The sequence below is a fragment of the Prionailurus viverrinus genome, chromosome A2 (assembly GCF_022837055.1).
Source record: "Prionailurus viverrinus isolate Anna chromosome A2, UM_Priviv_1.0, whole genome shotgun sequence".
In the NCBI taxonomy this organism is placed as follows: domain Eukaryota; kingdom Metazoa; phylum Chordata; class Mammalia; order Carnivora; family Felidae; genus Prionailurus; species Prionailurus viverrinus.
The window spans coordinates 136255462-136271548 of NC_062562.1; the positions used below are offsets into that span (position 1 = coordinate 136255462).

The 16087-nt window shown below is 39.1% G+C and overlaps 1 protein-coding gene across 3 annotated transcripts in view; it reads left to right on the plus strand.

Moving 5' to 3' along the window:
• Positions 1 to 16087, plus strand: part of CFTR (CF transmembrane conductance regulator) — a 188512-nt gene that overhangs the window by 29157 nt on the left and 143268 nt on the right. For all 3 annotated transcript variants that reach the window (XM_047850178.1, XM_047850177.1, XM_047850179.1), the window contains exon 3: positions 3616 to 3724. In XM_047850178.1, the coding sequence (XP_047706134.1) occupies positions 3616 to 3724 (109 nt within the window). The remainder of the gene's footprint in view (positions 1 to 3615; positions 3725 to 16087) is intronic.

Sequence of the window (16087 nt, forward strand, 5' to 3'; positions counted from 1 at the left end):
TCAGTGGAACCAGAGACTCAAGGGCCACTTGGTGGCATTTACTTGTGCTGGTTTTATTCTCTCAGACCAGATTCCTCCATGCAGTGGGTCCTTAGAACTCTTTGCTCATGTCTTTACAAATCACGGAGAAAAGAGTCCTTTCTCCTTGGCCAAATGTGAAAAATCCTAGAGACCCTAGACCTTAGACCGAAGGAAAAAAAGAAAGAAAAGAAAAAAGAAAAAGTAGCTAGTAAATTATTGCCTCAAAAAAGTTGAGACTCATAATTTGTTTACCTTACTTTCACTAAACTCATTTCCCTATAAAAAATATTTTCAGGGGTGCCTGGGTGGCGCAGTCGGTTAAGCGTCCGACTTCAGCCAGGTCACCATCTCGCGGTCCGTGAGTTCGAGCCCCGCGTCGGGCTCTGGGCTGATGGCTCAGAGCCTGGAGCCTGTTTCTGATTCTGTGTCTCCCTCTCTCTCTGCCCCTCCCCCGTTCATGTTCTGTTTCTCTCTGTCCCAAAAATAAATAAAAAACGTTGAAAAAAAATTAAAAAAAAATATTTTCAAAGCAAAGTAAGATATTCAGCCTTATTTTTTCTTGATTGTATTCAAAGAATTAGGTTAGTGAGAATAATAGATTCATATTTCCACGATGAAGGACCAATTCCTGTTATTGAGCACTTAGTGTGTATAAGTGCCATGAAAGCAAGGATATTTTTGTTGGCTGGTTGGTTTGGTTTATTTATGATGTATCCCCAAGTGCCTAGACTAGGGCTTGGCATATAGCACATGCTCAATAAACAATTGCTGAATGAATGGGAATTGAATTTGCAATGACCAACATTATATGAAAACCTGTAACACTGTTGCAGAGATAAAATGTGTAAACATAATACAGTGTAGGTGTACCAGCAAGTTCACAATAAAACAGTAGATATTGAATATCTTAGTTCTGAATAGATGCTAAGGGAAAGATGAATCAAGGAAGGGCTAGGTTAACAAAAATCTGTGTACTCCAGTTCTATTTTCATTTATGGCCAAATAGAGGACACCTGAATTTGTAGGATTATCTGACCTAAGATTGTTCTTCCTGTTTTTATTGTATCCCCCACATCAATTCAATTAAAAATATAACTATTTTTTTCAATTCAATAACTCTGTGCCAGCATAAGTCCATAAATTCTTTCTTTTATCTTTATTTTGTATCTCTTTTCACCATATTTATTTCTTTTTTTGAAAAATAAAATTGTTATTTAGAATTTATTGAAACATTTTGGAAGAGTGATATATCATTTATATATAGTACTTTGTACCTCTGCACCCTTGGAAAGTGACCTGGACTCACATTTCATAACTTCCTTGTGACAAAGGTCCTTAGGTGGTTACCACATAGTTGAGGCACACTGGCCCATCTGACTCAGTTTGTGGCTGTGGCATTGAACCCTCTATATCACTCCTATGTGCAAACTGCACACCCATTCCATGAGAAGCTACAAACTTGATAAGCATAGAGCTTCTTCCTTCATGATTTAACTCTCAGTGTTTGAAATTCTTACTGGGTCTGTTGTGGTGCTACTGAAACCACACTACCTCCTCTCCCTGCTAACTCCTCTCGAGCTATAAAATGTTCAAATCCCAGCCATTAAAATAAATTATCCCACCTTGCCTTTCCTTCAGGTTGCTACTCCATTCTTTTTTCCTTCTCTTCCCCCTCCTCCTCCTCCTCCTCCTCCTCCTCCTCCTCCTCCTTCTTCTTTTTCCACAGCTAACATTTCTCTGCTCTCCTGGTCTCTCCACTTCTTCACCTTTCCTTTTCATCTCATCTTTCTGAAATATGGTTTCCACATCTACCATGGTGCCAAAATGACATCAATCAGGGTCACCAGAGGTCTCTTAATGTCAAATAAAATGGCATCTTCCGACATGACTTCATGCTGACCTCTTCTTCCCACCTTGAAACCATTTCTCTGGTCTGTGTACCACCTTTCTTTCCTGACTTTCTCATCTGACCTATTCTTCCTTTGGAAGAGAGGCTGGGGGCACCTGGGTGAATTGGTTAAGCGTCCAACTTTGACTCAGGCCATGATCTCACGATTCGTGAGTTCCAGCCCCATGTCAGGCTCTGTGGTGACACTTGGAGCCTGGAGCCTGCTTTGGATTCTGTGTCTCCCTCACTACCCTCCCCCCCGCCCCCACCACTTTTGTTCTGTCTGTCTCTCTCTCAAAAATAAATAAAAATTAAAAATACAAAATAAAATTTAAAAATTTAGCTTCTTACCCTGTTGTGAGTCACTGAATGATATGGACAAGAGGCAGGCCCTGCATGTAAGTGAAAGAGTAGATAGATGGGATAGGGCAATTAGGCCTTGTTGGTAGTAACCTTCTTGGGGGAGCCAGTGCCCATGCACAGACTGCCAGGTTTGCCCTCAAATTTCAGTTGTGTGGTCTTCCTTTGGAGTAACTTAAAACCAGCTCTGGTAATGGTAGAAGAATAGTAATGGAAAGAGCTCTTAATGAAATGCAAACCCTTTGTCTGGTTCTTGCCTGTGAAACTTTTCATCTCTGTACAGTTTAATAATGAATATCAGGGTAACATTCAGAGGAATATTTTAACAACTTGGGAAGAGAAAGAGGGCCTTCATTAACAGAAGTGGCAATAATGTAAATATAATCCACAGATGAACTTACAGTTTTTAAAAGAAAACATTTCTTTGATACCACCTTCTTTCAGACTATGTGGTTTCTATTCCTACCAGAAAATATAGAATTTGATTCTGTTCTAATTTTCTAAAGACTTTTACTCTAATAAATGACTTTAGTAGTTGAATACGATGTTTGACAAGATTTGTTTCATACCCCTATATTTACAACGTTTATTTATTTTTGGGACAGAGAGAGACAGAGCATGAACGGGGGAGGGGCAGAGAGAGAGGGAGACACAGAACCGGAAACAGGCTCCAGGCTCTGAGCCATCAGCCCAGAGCCCGACGCGGGGCTCGAACTCACGGACCGCGAGATCGTGACCTGGCTGAAGTCGGACGCTTAACCGACTGCGCCACCCAGGCGCCCCCATACCCCTATATTTAAAAACAGAGTCATTCAGACAGGATTTTCTAATGTTAAATAACAGAAAAATTCACCTTTTTATATTGTTGTTTTTTTGACAGTTAAATTTTGTAAAATCTACTGCAGTTCCTAAACAAGTAAAGATCAAAAGGCAAAGAGGAAAAAAAGTTACATTTTTGTTTATTTTTCACTCTGTCCCAAGCATAGTAATGTATATTCCTAAGAGTCATACTTTAGTAATCCATTTCTTGGCACTGCTTTAAGAAGCCCAGAACTTTCTGGGCTTGCCTCTTGTCCATCACATCTGGCCTGTCATGAAGTCAACTCTTTGAAAATTGATACATAGTGAAGCATCAAATTCTGCCAAACATCTGATGAGTGTTGGTGTTGGAAGGTCTCCACAAGGTTGTTGTTTTGTTTTTTTTTTTGTTTTTTTTTTTGTCTCTTTAGTCACTTGTGTTAATCTCCTTGGATGTCTTTGTGAGAATAAAACTATGTTAAGGGAAATAAAACAACTCAAATATTTGTACATGCAACTTATTGGTCCCACTTTTTATTCTTTTGCAGAGAATGGGACAGAGAACTGGCATCAAAGAAAAACCCCAAACTCATTAATGCCCTTCGGCGATGCTTTTTCTGGAGATTTATGTTCTATGGACTCTTATTATATTTAGGGGTAAGGATCTCATTTGTAAATTCATTATAGACAATAAGTATATTCATTTTTATAATTTTATTAATCTAAAGTAATTATATTCATTTTATGACTAGGGTAATCTGGTGTTCAGATAAGAGGACTAATTCAACTCTAAATACAAAGAAACCACTAAAACTCTAGTAGAGACAAGTAAAAATGCATTAAGATGTCCTGAAACACAGGTGGCAACCTATAATTTAAAATAGGTAGGTTCAACATTAAAAAAATTTAAAAAAAAAAGGTGGGGGGGGGCGCCTGGGTGGCTCAGTCAGTTAAGTGTCTGACGACGTCTGAAATCATGATCTTGCTGTTTGTGAGTTTGAGCCCCGCATCGGGCTCTGTGCTGACAGCTCAGAGCCTGGAGCCTGCTTTGGATTCTGTGTCTCCCTCTTTTTCTGCCCCTCTCCCACTCTCTCTCTTTCTCAAAAATAAATAAACATTGAAAAAATAAAAAAATAAAAAACTGGGGATTGAAGATGGCGGCGTAGGAGGACGCTGGGCCCACCTCGTCCTGCTCATGGCTTAGATTCCACCCACATCTGCCTAAATAATCCAGAAAACCACCAGAAGACTAGCAGAACGGACTCTCTGGAGCCAAGCATAGACAAGAGGCCCACTAAAGAGGGTAGGAAGGGCGGAGAGGCAGTGTGTGCTACATAGACTGGCAGGAGGGAGCTGGGGCGGTAGAGGGGCAGCCTGCCTGGCAAGACAGAGCCCCCAAGTCTGGCTTGCAAAAGCGGAGGGACTGGACTCCATGAGTTCTGACAGCCAGTGGGACTTAACATCTGGGATGTTAAAAGTCAAGAGCTCTGCTCTTGGAGAGTGGGGAGGGTGAGAGGACACCTGGAGGGAGAGTTGCTGAGCCCCGGAAGACAGAGCTCAACTTGGTGGGGAACAAAGGTGCTGGCAAGCACCATATCCCTCTCCCATCCCCCAGCTGAAATCCCAAAGGGAACCAGTTCCCTATCACTGAACTTGCTTGCACTGCACAAACACCTAACCCTTCTGTGGATCCATCGCTCCGGGTGCTGCAGGGCCCCTCCTGCAGGGGACCACCAACAGCAAAGGGAGCTAAGCCTGCCCCTCCCACTCCTGTGCACCTTGCGGATCCACCCTGGCTAATACACCAGATCCCATCCAAGCAGCATCACAAGCCAGGCAGTGTGCAAGTAGCCTAGACAGGGGCCACACCACTCCACAGTGAGTCCTGCCACTGGGAGAGGGGAAGATAAGTTACACACCAGTCTATGGCCCCAGCAGTGGGCTGGGGGCAGACATCAGGTCTGACTTCAGCCCTGCCCACCAACACAAGTTACTCTGGAAAGCACAGAGGAAGTGCCCTGTAGTTTGGAGCCACCACAGGGGCTACCCAAAATGATGAAACGGAAGAATTCTCTTCAAAAGAAACTCCAGTAAGTAGCAATAGCTACTTAAATAAAAAACGACTTAAGCAATATAACAAAACAAGAATTTAGAATAATAGTCATAAACTTAATCACTGGGCTTGAAAAAAATATGGTGGACAGCAGAGAATCTATTGCTACAGAGATCAAGGGACTAAGAAATAGTCATGAGGAGCTAAAAAGTGCTATAAATGAGGTGCAAAATAAAATGGAGGCGACTACAGCTCGGATTGAAGAGGCAGAGGAGAGTATAGGTGAATTAGAAGATAAAATGATGGAAAAAGAGGAAGCTGAGAAAAAGATAAAAAAAACTTCAGGAGTATGAGGGGAGAATTAGAGAACTGAGTGATGCAATCAAATGGAACAATATCAGGAATTCCAGAAGAGGAAGACAGAGAGAAAGGGGCTAAAGGTGTATTTGAACAAATCATACTTGAGAACTTCCCTGATCTGGGGAAGGAAAAGGCATTGAAATCCAAGAGGCACAGAGACTCCCTTCATATGTAACTTGAATGGATCTTCTGCACAACATATCATAGTGAAACTGACAAAATACAAGAATAAAGAGAAAATTCTTAAAGCAGCTAGAGGTAAACATGTTCTAACTTACAAAGGGAGACCAGTAAGAGTAGTGGCAGACTTATCTACTGAAACTTGGCAGGCCAGAAAGGAATGGCAGGAAATTTTCAATGTGATGAACAGAAAAAATATGCAGCCAACATTCCTTTATCCAGCAAGTATGTCATTCAGAATAGAAGGAGAGATAAAGGTCTTCCCAAACAAACAAAAACTGAAGGAATTTATCACCACTAAACCAGTCCTACAAGAGATCCTAAGAGGGATTCTGTGAGTGAAATGTTGCAAAGACCACAAAGTACCAGAGACATCACTACAGGCATGAAACCTACAGACATCACAGTGACTCTAAACCCATATCTTTCAATAATAACACTGAATGTAAATGGACTAAATGCTCCAACCAAAAGACATAGGGTATCAGAATGGATTAAAAAAAAACAAGACCCATCTATTTGTTGACTACAAGAGACTCATTTTAGGCTTGAGGACACCTTCAGATTGAAAGTGAGGGGATAGAGAAATATCTATCATGCTACTGGAAGTCAAAAGAAAGCTGGAGTAGTCATATCAGACAAACTAGACTTTAAATTAAAGGCTGTCACAAGAGATGAAGAAGGCATTATATAATAATTACAGGGTCTATCCATCAGGAAGAACTAACAATTATAAATGTCTATGCGCTGAATACAGGAGCCCCCAAATACATAAAACTGTTAATCACAAACATAAGCAACCTTATTGATAAGAATGTGGTAATTGCAGAGGACTTTAACACTCCACTTACAACAATGGATAGATCATCTAGACACAGGATCAATAAAGAAACAAGGGCCCTGAATGAGACATTGGATCAGATGGACTTGACAGATATATTTAGAACTCTTCATCCCAAAGCACAGAATATACTTTCTTCTTGAATGCACATGGAACATTCTCCAAGACAGATCACATACTGGGTCACAAAACAGCCCTTCATAAGTATAAAAGAATTGAGATCATACCATGCATACATTCAGACCACAATGCTATGAAGCTTGAAATCAACCACAGGAAAAAGTCTGGAAAACCTCCAAAAGCATGGAGGTTAAAGAACACCCTACTAAAGAATGAATGGGTCAACCAGGCAATTAGAGAAGAAATTAAAAAATCTATGGAAACAAACGAAAATGAAAATACAACAATCCAAATGCTTTGGGCTGCAGCAAAGGCAGTTCTGAGAGGAAAATACATTGCAGTCCAGGCCTATCTCAAGAAACAAGAAAAATCCCAAATACAAAATCTAACAGCACACCTAAAGGAAATAGAAGCAGAGCAGCAAAGGCAGCCTAAATCCAGCAGAAGAAGAGAAATAATAAAGATCAGAGCAGAAATAAATGATATAGAATCTAAAAACAACTGTAGAGCAGATCAATGAAACCAAGAGTTGGTTTTTTGAAAAAATAAACAAAACTGATAAACCTCTAGCCAGGCTTCTCAGAAAGAAAATGGAGATGACCCAAATAGATAAAATCATGAATGAAAATGGAATTATTACAACCAATCCCTCAGAGATACAAGCAATTATCAGGGAATACTATGAAAAATTGTATGCCAAAAAACTGGACAACCTGGAAGAAATGGACAAATTCCTAAGCACCCACACACTTCCAAAACTCAATCAGGAGGAAATAGAAAGCTTGAACAGACCCATAACCAGTGAAGAAATTAAATCAGTTATCAAAAATCTCCCAACAAATAAGAGTCCAGGACCAGATGGCTTCCCAGGAGAGTTCTACCAGACGTTTAAAGCAGAGATAATACCTATCCTTTTCAAGCTATTCCAAAAAAGAGAAAGGGAAGGAAAACTTCCAGACTCATTCTATGAAGCCAGTATTACTTTGATTCCTAAACCAGACAGAGACCCAGTAAAAAAAGAGAACTACAGGCCAATATCCCTGATACAAAAATTTTCAATAAGATACTAGCAAATCGAATTCAACAGCATATAAAAAGAATTATTCACCATGATCAAGTGGGATTCATTCCTGCGCTATAGAGCTGGTTCAACATTTGCAAATCAATCATTGTGATACATCACATTAATAAAAGAAAAGATCCTTTTCTTTTATTAGTGTTGGAAGTTCTAGCGTCAGCAATCAGACGACAAAAGGAAATCAAAGGCATCAAAATTGGCAAAGATGAAGTTAAGCTTTCACTTTTTGCAGATGACATGGTATTATCCATGGAAAACCCGATAGACTCCACCAAAAGTCTGCTAGAACTGATACATGAATTCAGCAAAGTCGCAGGATACAAATTACATTCTTATACACTAACAATGAAGCAACAGATAGACAAATAAAGAATCTGATCCCATTCACCTTTGCACCAAGAAGCATAAAATACCAGGAATAAACCTAACCAAAGATGTACAAGATCTGTATGCTGAAAACTATAGAAAGCTGATGAAGGAATTTGAAGAAGATATAAAGAAATGGAAAAACATTCCATGCTTATTTATGGATTGGAAGAATAAATATTGTTAAAATGTCAAAACTACCCAAAGCTATCTACACATTCAATGCAGTCCCAATCAATATTGCACCAGCAATCTTCTTGAAGCTAGAGCAAGCAATCCTAAAATTTGTATGGAACCACAAAAGACCCCGAATAGCCAAAGTAATTTTGAAGAAGAAGACCAAAGCGGGAGGCATCACAATCCCAGACTTTAGCCTCTACTACAAAGCTGTAATCATCAAGACAGCATGGTATTGGCACAAAAACAAACACATAGACCAATAGAAGAAAACAGAAACTCCAGAATTAGACCCACAAAAGTATGGCCAACTAATCTTTGACAAAGCAGGAAGGAATATCCCATGGAGAAAAGACAGTCTCTTTAACAAATGGTGCTGGGAGAACTGGACAGCAACATGCAGAAGGATGAAACTAGACCAGTTTCTTACACCATTCACAAAAATAAACTCAAAATGGATAAAGGACCTGAATGTGAGACATGAAACCATCAAAACTCTAGAGGAGAAAGCAGGAAAACACCTCTCTGACCTCAGCTGCAGCAAGTTCTTACTTGACACATCCCCAAAGGCAAGGGAATTAAAAGCAAAAATGAACTATTGGGACCTCATGCAGATAAAAAACTCCTGTACTGCAAAGGAAACAATCAACAGAACTAAAAGGCAACCAACAGAATGGGAAAAGATATTTGCAAATGACATATCAGACAAAGGGCTAGCATCCAAAATAGAAAGAGCTCACCAAACTCCACACCCGAAAAACAAATAATACAGTGAAGAAATGGGCAGAAGACATGAATAGACACTTCTCTAAAGAAGACATCCAGATGGCCAACAGGCACATGAAAAGATGCTCAATGTCACTTCTCATCAGGAAAATACAAATCAAAACCACACTCCGATACCACCTCACGACCAGTCAGAGTGGCTAAAATGAACAAATCAGGAGACTATAGATGCTGGCGAGGATGAGCAGAAATGGGAACCCTCTTGCACTGTTGGTGGGAATGCAAACTGGTGCAGCCACTCTGGAAAACAGTGTGGAGGTTCCTCAAAAAATTATAAATAGATCTACCCTAGGACTTAGCAATAGCACTGCTAGGAATTTTCCCAAAGGATACAGGAGTGCTGATGCATAGGGGCACTTGTACCCCAATGTTTATAGCAGCACTTTCAACAATAGCCAAATTATGGAAAGAGCCTAAATGTCCATCAGCTGATGAATGGATAAAAAAATTGTGGTTTATATACACAATGGAATACTACATGGCAATGAGGAAGAATGAAATATGGTCTTTTGTACCAACGTGGGAACTGGAGAGTGTTATGCTAAGTGAAATAAGCCATACAGAGAAAGACAGACACCATATGTTTTCACTCTTATGTGGATCCTGAGAAACTTAACAGAAGACCATGGGGGAGGGAAAGGAAAAAAAAATTAGAAAGGGAGGAAGCCAAAGTATAAGAGACTCTTGAAATTGAGAATAAACTGAGGGTTGTTGGGGGGTGGGAGGGAGTGGAGGGTGGATGATGGGTATTGAGGAGGGCACCTGTTGAGATGAGCACTGGGTGTTGTATGGAAACCAATTTGACAAGAAATTTCGTATTAAAAAAATAATAAAAATAAAAAAATAAAATGGGTTCAGCAATAAATAAGTAAACAAACAAATAAATAAATGAATAAATAAATAGGTTTAGTAAATTTCTTTGAAAATACTATATTCTATTATGATCCCAAATCACATTATGTTACTAGTACATGAGATTGCTGATGTTTTTATTTTTTTGTGTTTGACTGTAGGATATCAAGACACAATGTCAGGTCAAATTTAGCCAATTATCCATATGAATAAATGTAATATCTTGCAATCATACCTGCATGCTGAATTTCAAGGAAAAATAGAAAAAATTTAAAGCTTGCCAGTGAGGTACTCTCGTAGTATATTTTCTCAGTCACCTCTGTCTTCATCAGTGGGAAGAGAGCTCTGTACCTTAAAGCCCCTGGCTTTCTGGTGTTTAAATGTAGTCTGGGATGCTTCCCAGTGCTATTAAATATGACTCAGATATGTTAGTTTTTACACCACCAGAGCATCATTTCAAATCCTTAGTTGTAACCTGTAAAAGGCATGACAAGTTGAAAACTTATTTAGCCTTTAAGTAAAGGCTGTGCACAGTATTTGCTTTGGGATAAGTACTATCTTTATTCACAGGTATTGTATTCATATTGATCTCCATGTATTGGAGAGTTAGCAGTGCCGTAGTGTCAAGTTGCATGTTTTTAAGAATTTGTAGTTTGTACATACCACTAAAAATACATTTAAAAATTTATCATGACAAAGATGGTCACATTTCAGTACGAAATGTTTTGTAATTCTCTTGACAATCACCTGGAAAAATTCTTCTGGCTTTTGAGTTGATCTGCCATCCATCTATCCACCCATCTGTATCTATCTGTCTGTCAATCTGTCTGTCTGTCTGTCCATTCCTACAGAAACCAACAACAGTTTTAGGGAGGGAAATATTTTGTTCATAAATATAAGTAAGGCAAGTCAAGAATTAATTATCTTTTAAGATGTCATTGAGGTGATTTTTCTCAGAAAGTGTACTCAGAACTTGGGAAACAGTTTTATCTGGCTCTATTTGACTTATTAAAAAATCTTTTGTTGTTTGTTTTAATGACAATAGTGTATATTTTTGAGTCAGTGTATAGAAGTACAATTCCCTCTGAACATGTATAAGAATGTAACATTCTCAATAAGTTGTAGTTGATTGAAGTGAATGACACTTCAAACAATTGTTATGTCATGATGGAGATTGTGGTGAAGCTGAAAATTCTCTTCAGTCATTGTCTCCATCACACACTGCTACCATTGATTAATACTGATTAACCTAACATCCTAACGATCGAACTCCTTTTATGCTCTGCCTGCCTTGTGAAATAATTTATCCAGCAGCATCGAAGTTTCATGAGAACAAAAGCACTCATTTAAATGTGATAGTTTAGGTGATACATGAACATATTTATCGAATGGTTTTTTTGGTCATGTGTACAAAACCAAAAAAATGGCTTGATATAATTTAATGTTTATTGAATTTAGTATTTATTGTACCTAATCTATTCTAGGTTCAGCATTAAGTCCTTTATGCAGATTGTCTTATTGAATTCTTCTGGTAACTCCATGGAGCAGATGTTATTACTTCCAATATACAGAGAAGGAAATTATGAAACTTTCCAGAGTACACATATGGTAAATTTGAGTGATAGGTCTCTAGCCCCAAAGACCGTGACCCTTCCACAATATCCGATTATAATTGTTATATAATTATATGTGTAATGATTGTCTTTAGGTCCTCAACAGAATGGTGTCTCTAGTAACCAGCCTCAGGTCTGCTGAGTTTTTTGCATCTTCCTAGGAGACACAGGTTGACAGAAGCTTAAAGGCTGAGGGTTCTTCCAGGGTCACCTCAGGGGCAAATCTGAAGAAAGTTTGCAGTAGGGGAACCAACTAGAATCTTCTCCTTTACTTATACTCCAGAGGGAACTGTGTCAAATCCACCCAAGGGCCAGTATTGCCAAGGTCAAACTTAAAAACAAAATTAAGGGGTAGAAGAATGGCATGGGTGTAGATAAGGACTTATTCTTAAACTTCTCAAACTTAAACATATCCTAGCAAAAGGAATCTTAAAGGCTTTCATGGTGTATTAACTACTCTTGAGTGGGAGTGAGGGATGAGGTGCTCTCCAGTAAACATGAGCCCTAGACTGCAGGTCTGGAACCATCAGCACGTTCAAAGGGCAAAGTTTACTTCCCCCAGTTCACCTGCTACTGATAACCAACAGAATATTGGTGAGGAAAAGAACCGATGGGAAAAGCAAGGAAAACATGTGTGGTGGGAAGGCATGGAGAGGAAAATTTACATTGGCAATGGTACAGATGTGGTGAGACTGGAGGTTTCTCACCCTTGTCACAGAGAAAAGACCTCGCTGAGGTTGTGAAGTTTTAAGTAGTGAAAATGTTGAACACTGTAACTCTTAAAGAATTTAGATAACCATGCGGTCATTAAGACGAGTGCAGCTTTTCAGCATACCTAATCTCTTGTCTCTATTCTTTTTGTCACTTACAGAAGAAAAGAAGGGTAGAAAATGTAGCCATTATTATAAGACCTCTGCCTTTTGAAGCAACTTCTACCAGTACCTTAGTATTTATGGTATTCGTTTGGGGAATTCCTTTTCTTCCTCTGCTTGTATCAGCTTGGGGATTTTTCAGTCCATTAAATGAGTGAGGATTCTTGAAATTGCTAGAACACTACTCTTGCTAAAAGTGGACATGCTTTCAAAATTACCTGTGCATTCTTAGTCCCTCTAAATCAGGATAATTGTGATACAAAGAGTATTCAGTTGTTTTCAGGACTGATAGAAAAAGTGGTGTAAGATTTGCTTTTGACTGTGAAAGGTTAAGAAAAAAAGAAAATGCCATCATCAAGGAGCTTGTATCTCTATAATAGTTGATGTAATTTTAAATCATATTAGCTATGGCCTCTCATCATTAACTATGTACTTGTTTTTTCTTCATCTGACTCAGCAGCCAGATACAACATAGTCTTTCACATTTAAGACTCCTAGCATAGAAGAGAAACTGGCTGTTGAAAAACTGAGCATAAGAGTCAGTTAAGGACAGTGAGAAGCAAGCCAAGTGTCGGGAGTACTGTGAGCAAATTGCTGAGAGAATAGTGTTATCCCTTCTTGATTCCTAGGCAGTTCTGGGCATATTGCCATCATCAAAGTGAGATGCATGTCAGTACAACTTGGGTCAAACCTGTTCTATTCATTAGACCCCAAGAAGGTTAGGGACATACAGGAGAAGTCCTAGTACTAATGTTGATAGAGTTCTCAAGTCCCATGGTCTGTATTGCATAAAACGATCTTTTATCTCTTATGGTTTTTTTTTAAATGTTTATTTATTGATTTTTGAGAGAGAGAGAGTGCACATGCAAGTTGGGGAGGGACAGACAGGCAGGGAGAGAGTAAATCCCAAGCAGGCTTCATACTCAGTGTGCAGCCTGGTACAGGGCTCCATCTCACGACTGTGAGATTAGGACCTGAGCTAAAATCAAGAGACGCTTAACCAACTGAGCCACCAGGCTCCCTTGTCCCTTAAGTTTTAACAAAGACATTGAGTAGGCACTTGAATACAAGCCTACTGCTAAGAAACGGAGAGTGTTTGAGGGAATTCTGCCCACAGATGGTCCCTGGCTTAGGCTCTGACTTATGTATGCTCCTTTCAGATGACTGGTTACCTAAGGACAGCTATCTTCAGCAAATCTCCTTCTTCTAGATGCCTGTTAGGTGGGTCCCCTTTCTCCTCTTCCTTCCCATCCCTACCTCTCCCCATATGTAGCTTCTTCTCTAACCCCAGCAGTGACTTGCATGCTGTACTCCCTAAACTCACCCTATATCCCATTTCTACTCACTACTAGAACCCTCATCTCTAATACACACTTCCTTGTATTGTCTACCTGAATGAAGGCAATCTACACCTTCCCTCAGTTCCTGTGGTAAGAGTTGGAAGTTCTTGGGCTTTAGATTTCTTTGAATCATGAGGAATTTCTGTATCAGTCTTCTGGATATTTCTGTATCCAGAAGCCCCGCCCCAAATATGTGATTTAATTGATTTGGATGGGCCTTGGGATAATAGTAGTCTCATTAAGGTTCCCAGGTGATTCTGATTTAGGTAGACAAGGGCCAACATTATTACTAAATGCATCTGATTTTTGCTAGAATGACCCACATTGAGAAAGCATTTTAGTTTGAATTTTTCTTAATGATAATATGAAAAAACTGAAAAACATAAAATGAATATTAACTCTTTTAATGACATTAGAGCAGTGTTTCTCAAACTTTAATATGCATACCAGTGACCCAGGGATCTAGCTAAGATGCAGGTTCCAATTTAGGAGGTTTTGGGTAAGACCCTAAAATTCTGCATTTCTAAAAGCTCTCAGGTGAAGGCCTTGCAGGGTTGTGGGAGAAGAGAAAGCCTTGGTAGAAGGAATACTGTTGTGAAAAGAGAAGTGGGCAGATTCATGAGGGCCAATGAGCCCTTGAATAAAGTGACGGAATCCCACTGGGATGAGAAAGTAGCTAAGGGTTTATTGGGAAATCCCAAAGTAACTAGTGTTAACTCTCCACGTCTTCCAGCGGCGCTCCTCCCAGGACCCCACTGGAGAGAAGCAGATGACAGGATGCATGGAGAGGGCAAAGATATGGTTAAAAGGCACTCTGTTTCTCTTCCAAGATTGCAGCAGAGGGAGATGTTACATCTTTTTCTGTAGGAAATTTGTTACACAGGTTGGTTGGTTTTTTGTGAACAATTTGAACAGAACGGTGCTCCAGGAGCATTTAGTGGTATATGTACTTTTGAAGGCTAACCTAGGAATCCAGTATCACGTCCAGTAGAATACTGTGTCTAAAACCAAACGCACCTCCTGTTCTTCCATGTGAAATTTTGGAACAAAATTGATTTGTAAATTGGGAATTGTTTGTGATCATTTTTTTTTTTATTAAAAATTCTTTTAATGTTTATTTATTTTTGAGACAGAGAGAGAGTGAGGGAGGGGCAGAGAGGAGGCAGACACAGAATCCAAATCTGGCTCCAGGCTCTAAGCTGTCAGCACAGAGCCCAAAGTGGGGCTTGAACTCAAGACCTGATCCGAAGTTGGATGCTTAACCAACTGAGCCACCCAGGTGCCCTTGTGATCATGGTTTTTAAGACTTAAACTGGATATAAGGGCATCTAGGACTTCCATTCCTGATAGGAACTTGGTGCATTTTTAGCTCTTGTAGCTAACCAGTATCCAATATGACTAATGAATAAAATATGTTTAAAGTAAAAATATACGTATGTATTTTCTTTTCAAAGATGGGGTATTTTTTCTTAACTTCCCCAGGGCTTGCTCATGCCCTGTTGCCACAGACTTGTTTTATGATCTTTGGGAAAGTCAAATAACTTTCCTGGATCTCTGTTTCCTTGAGTATACAGTAAAAGAGGCTGTAGTAAAGTGTATAATGTCTATGATCTCTTTAAACTTTTAAATTATGTGTCCATGAGATGGGTCCTAGAGAAGTGGCATTTATCTTAAATCACAGTGATATAAACTTATAACTTGATTTGCTAAGTTGATGTTGAACTAATCATAATCCTTGCACTGATGGTCAGTTGAGAGATAAACAAGTCATGTTATAACATTTCCATTTCGATTTATGGTTATGAATAAAGAGGAAGGCTTTGCAGTCAAATGTTTGGTTCAAAGCCCAGGTTTACCACTTAATAGCTGTGTGACACTGGGAAAGTTATTTAAACTTGAATAAATCCTGGTACATAGCAAGTGCTTCATAAATGATAGCTATTACTGGGGCTCCTATGTGGCTCATTTGGTTGAGTGTCCGAATTCAGCTCAGGTCATGATCTTGAGGTTCATAAATTTGAACCCACTTTGGATCCTCTGTTTTCCTCTCTCTCTCTCTGCCCTTCCCCCATTCATATTCTCTCTCCCTATCTCAAAAATAAATAAACATTAAGAAAATAAAAATAATAGGACTCCTGGGTGGCTCAGTCATTTCTCAGTGTATACTCGTGTGTGTGTGTGTATTTTCTTTTATGTTTTTGTATGCATGTTTTCTTCACCACTTATTAATGACCATAAATCATATGAAATTTCCTAACTAAATTTTATTATTCCTTTAAATATTTTTATGATTATGAAAGTAATCAGATAATTACTGATAAATTTGATGTTCATCCTTCTAGTTTTTTTCCCATGGGAATAGAATATATACTTTATTAAGGG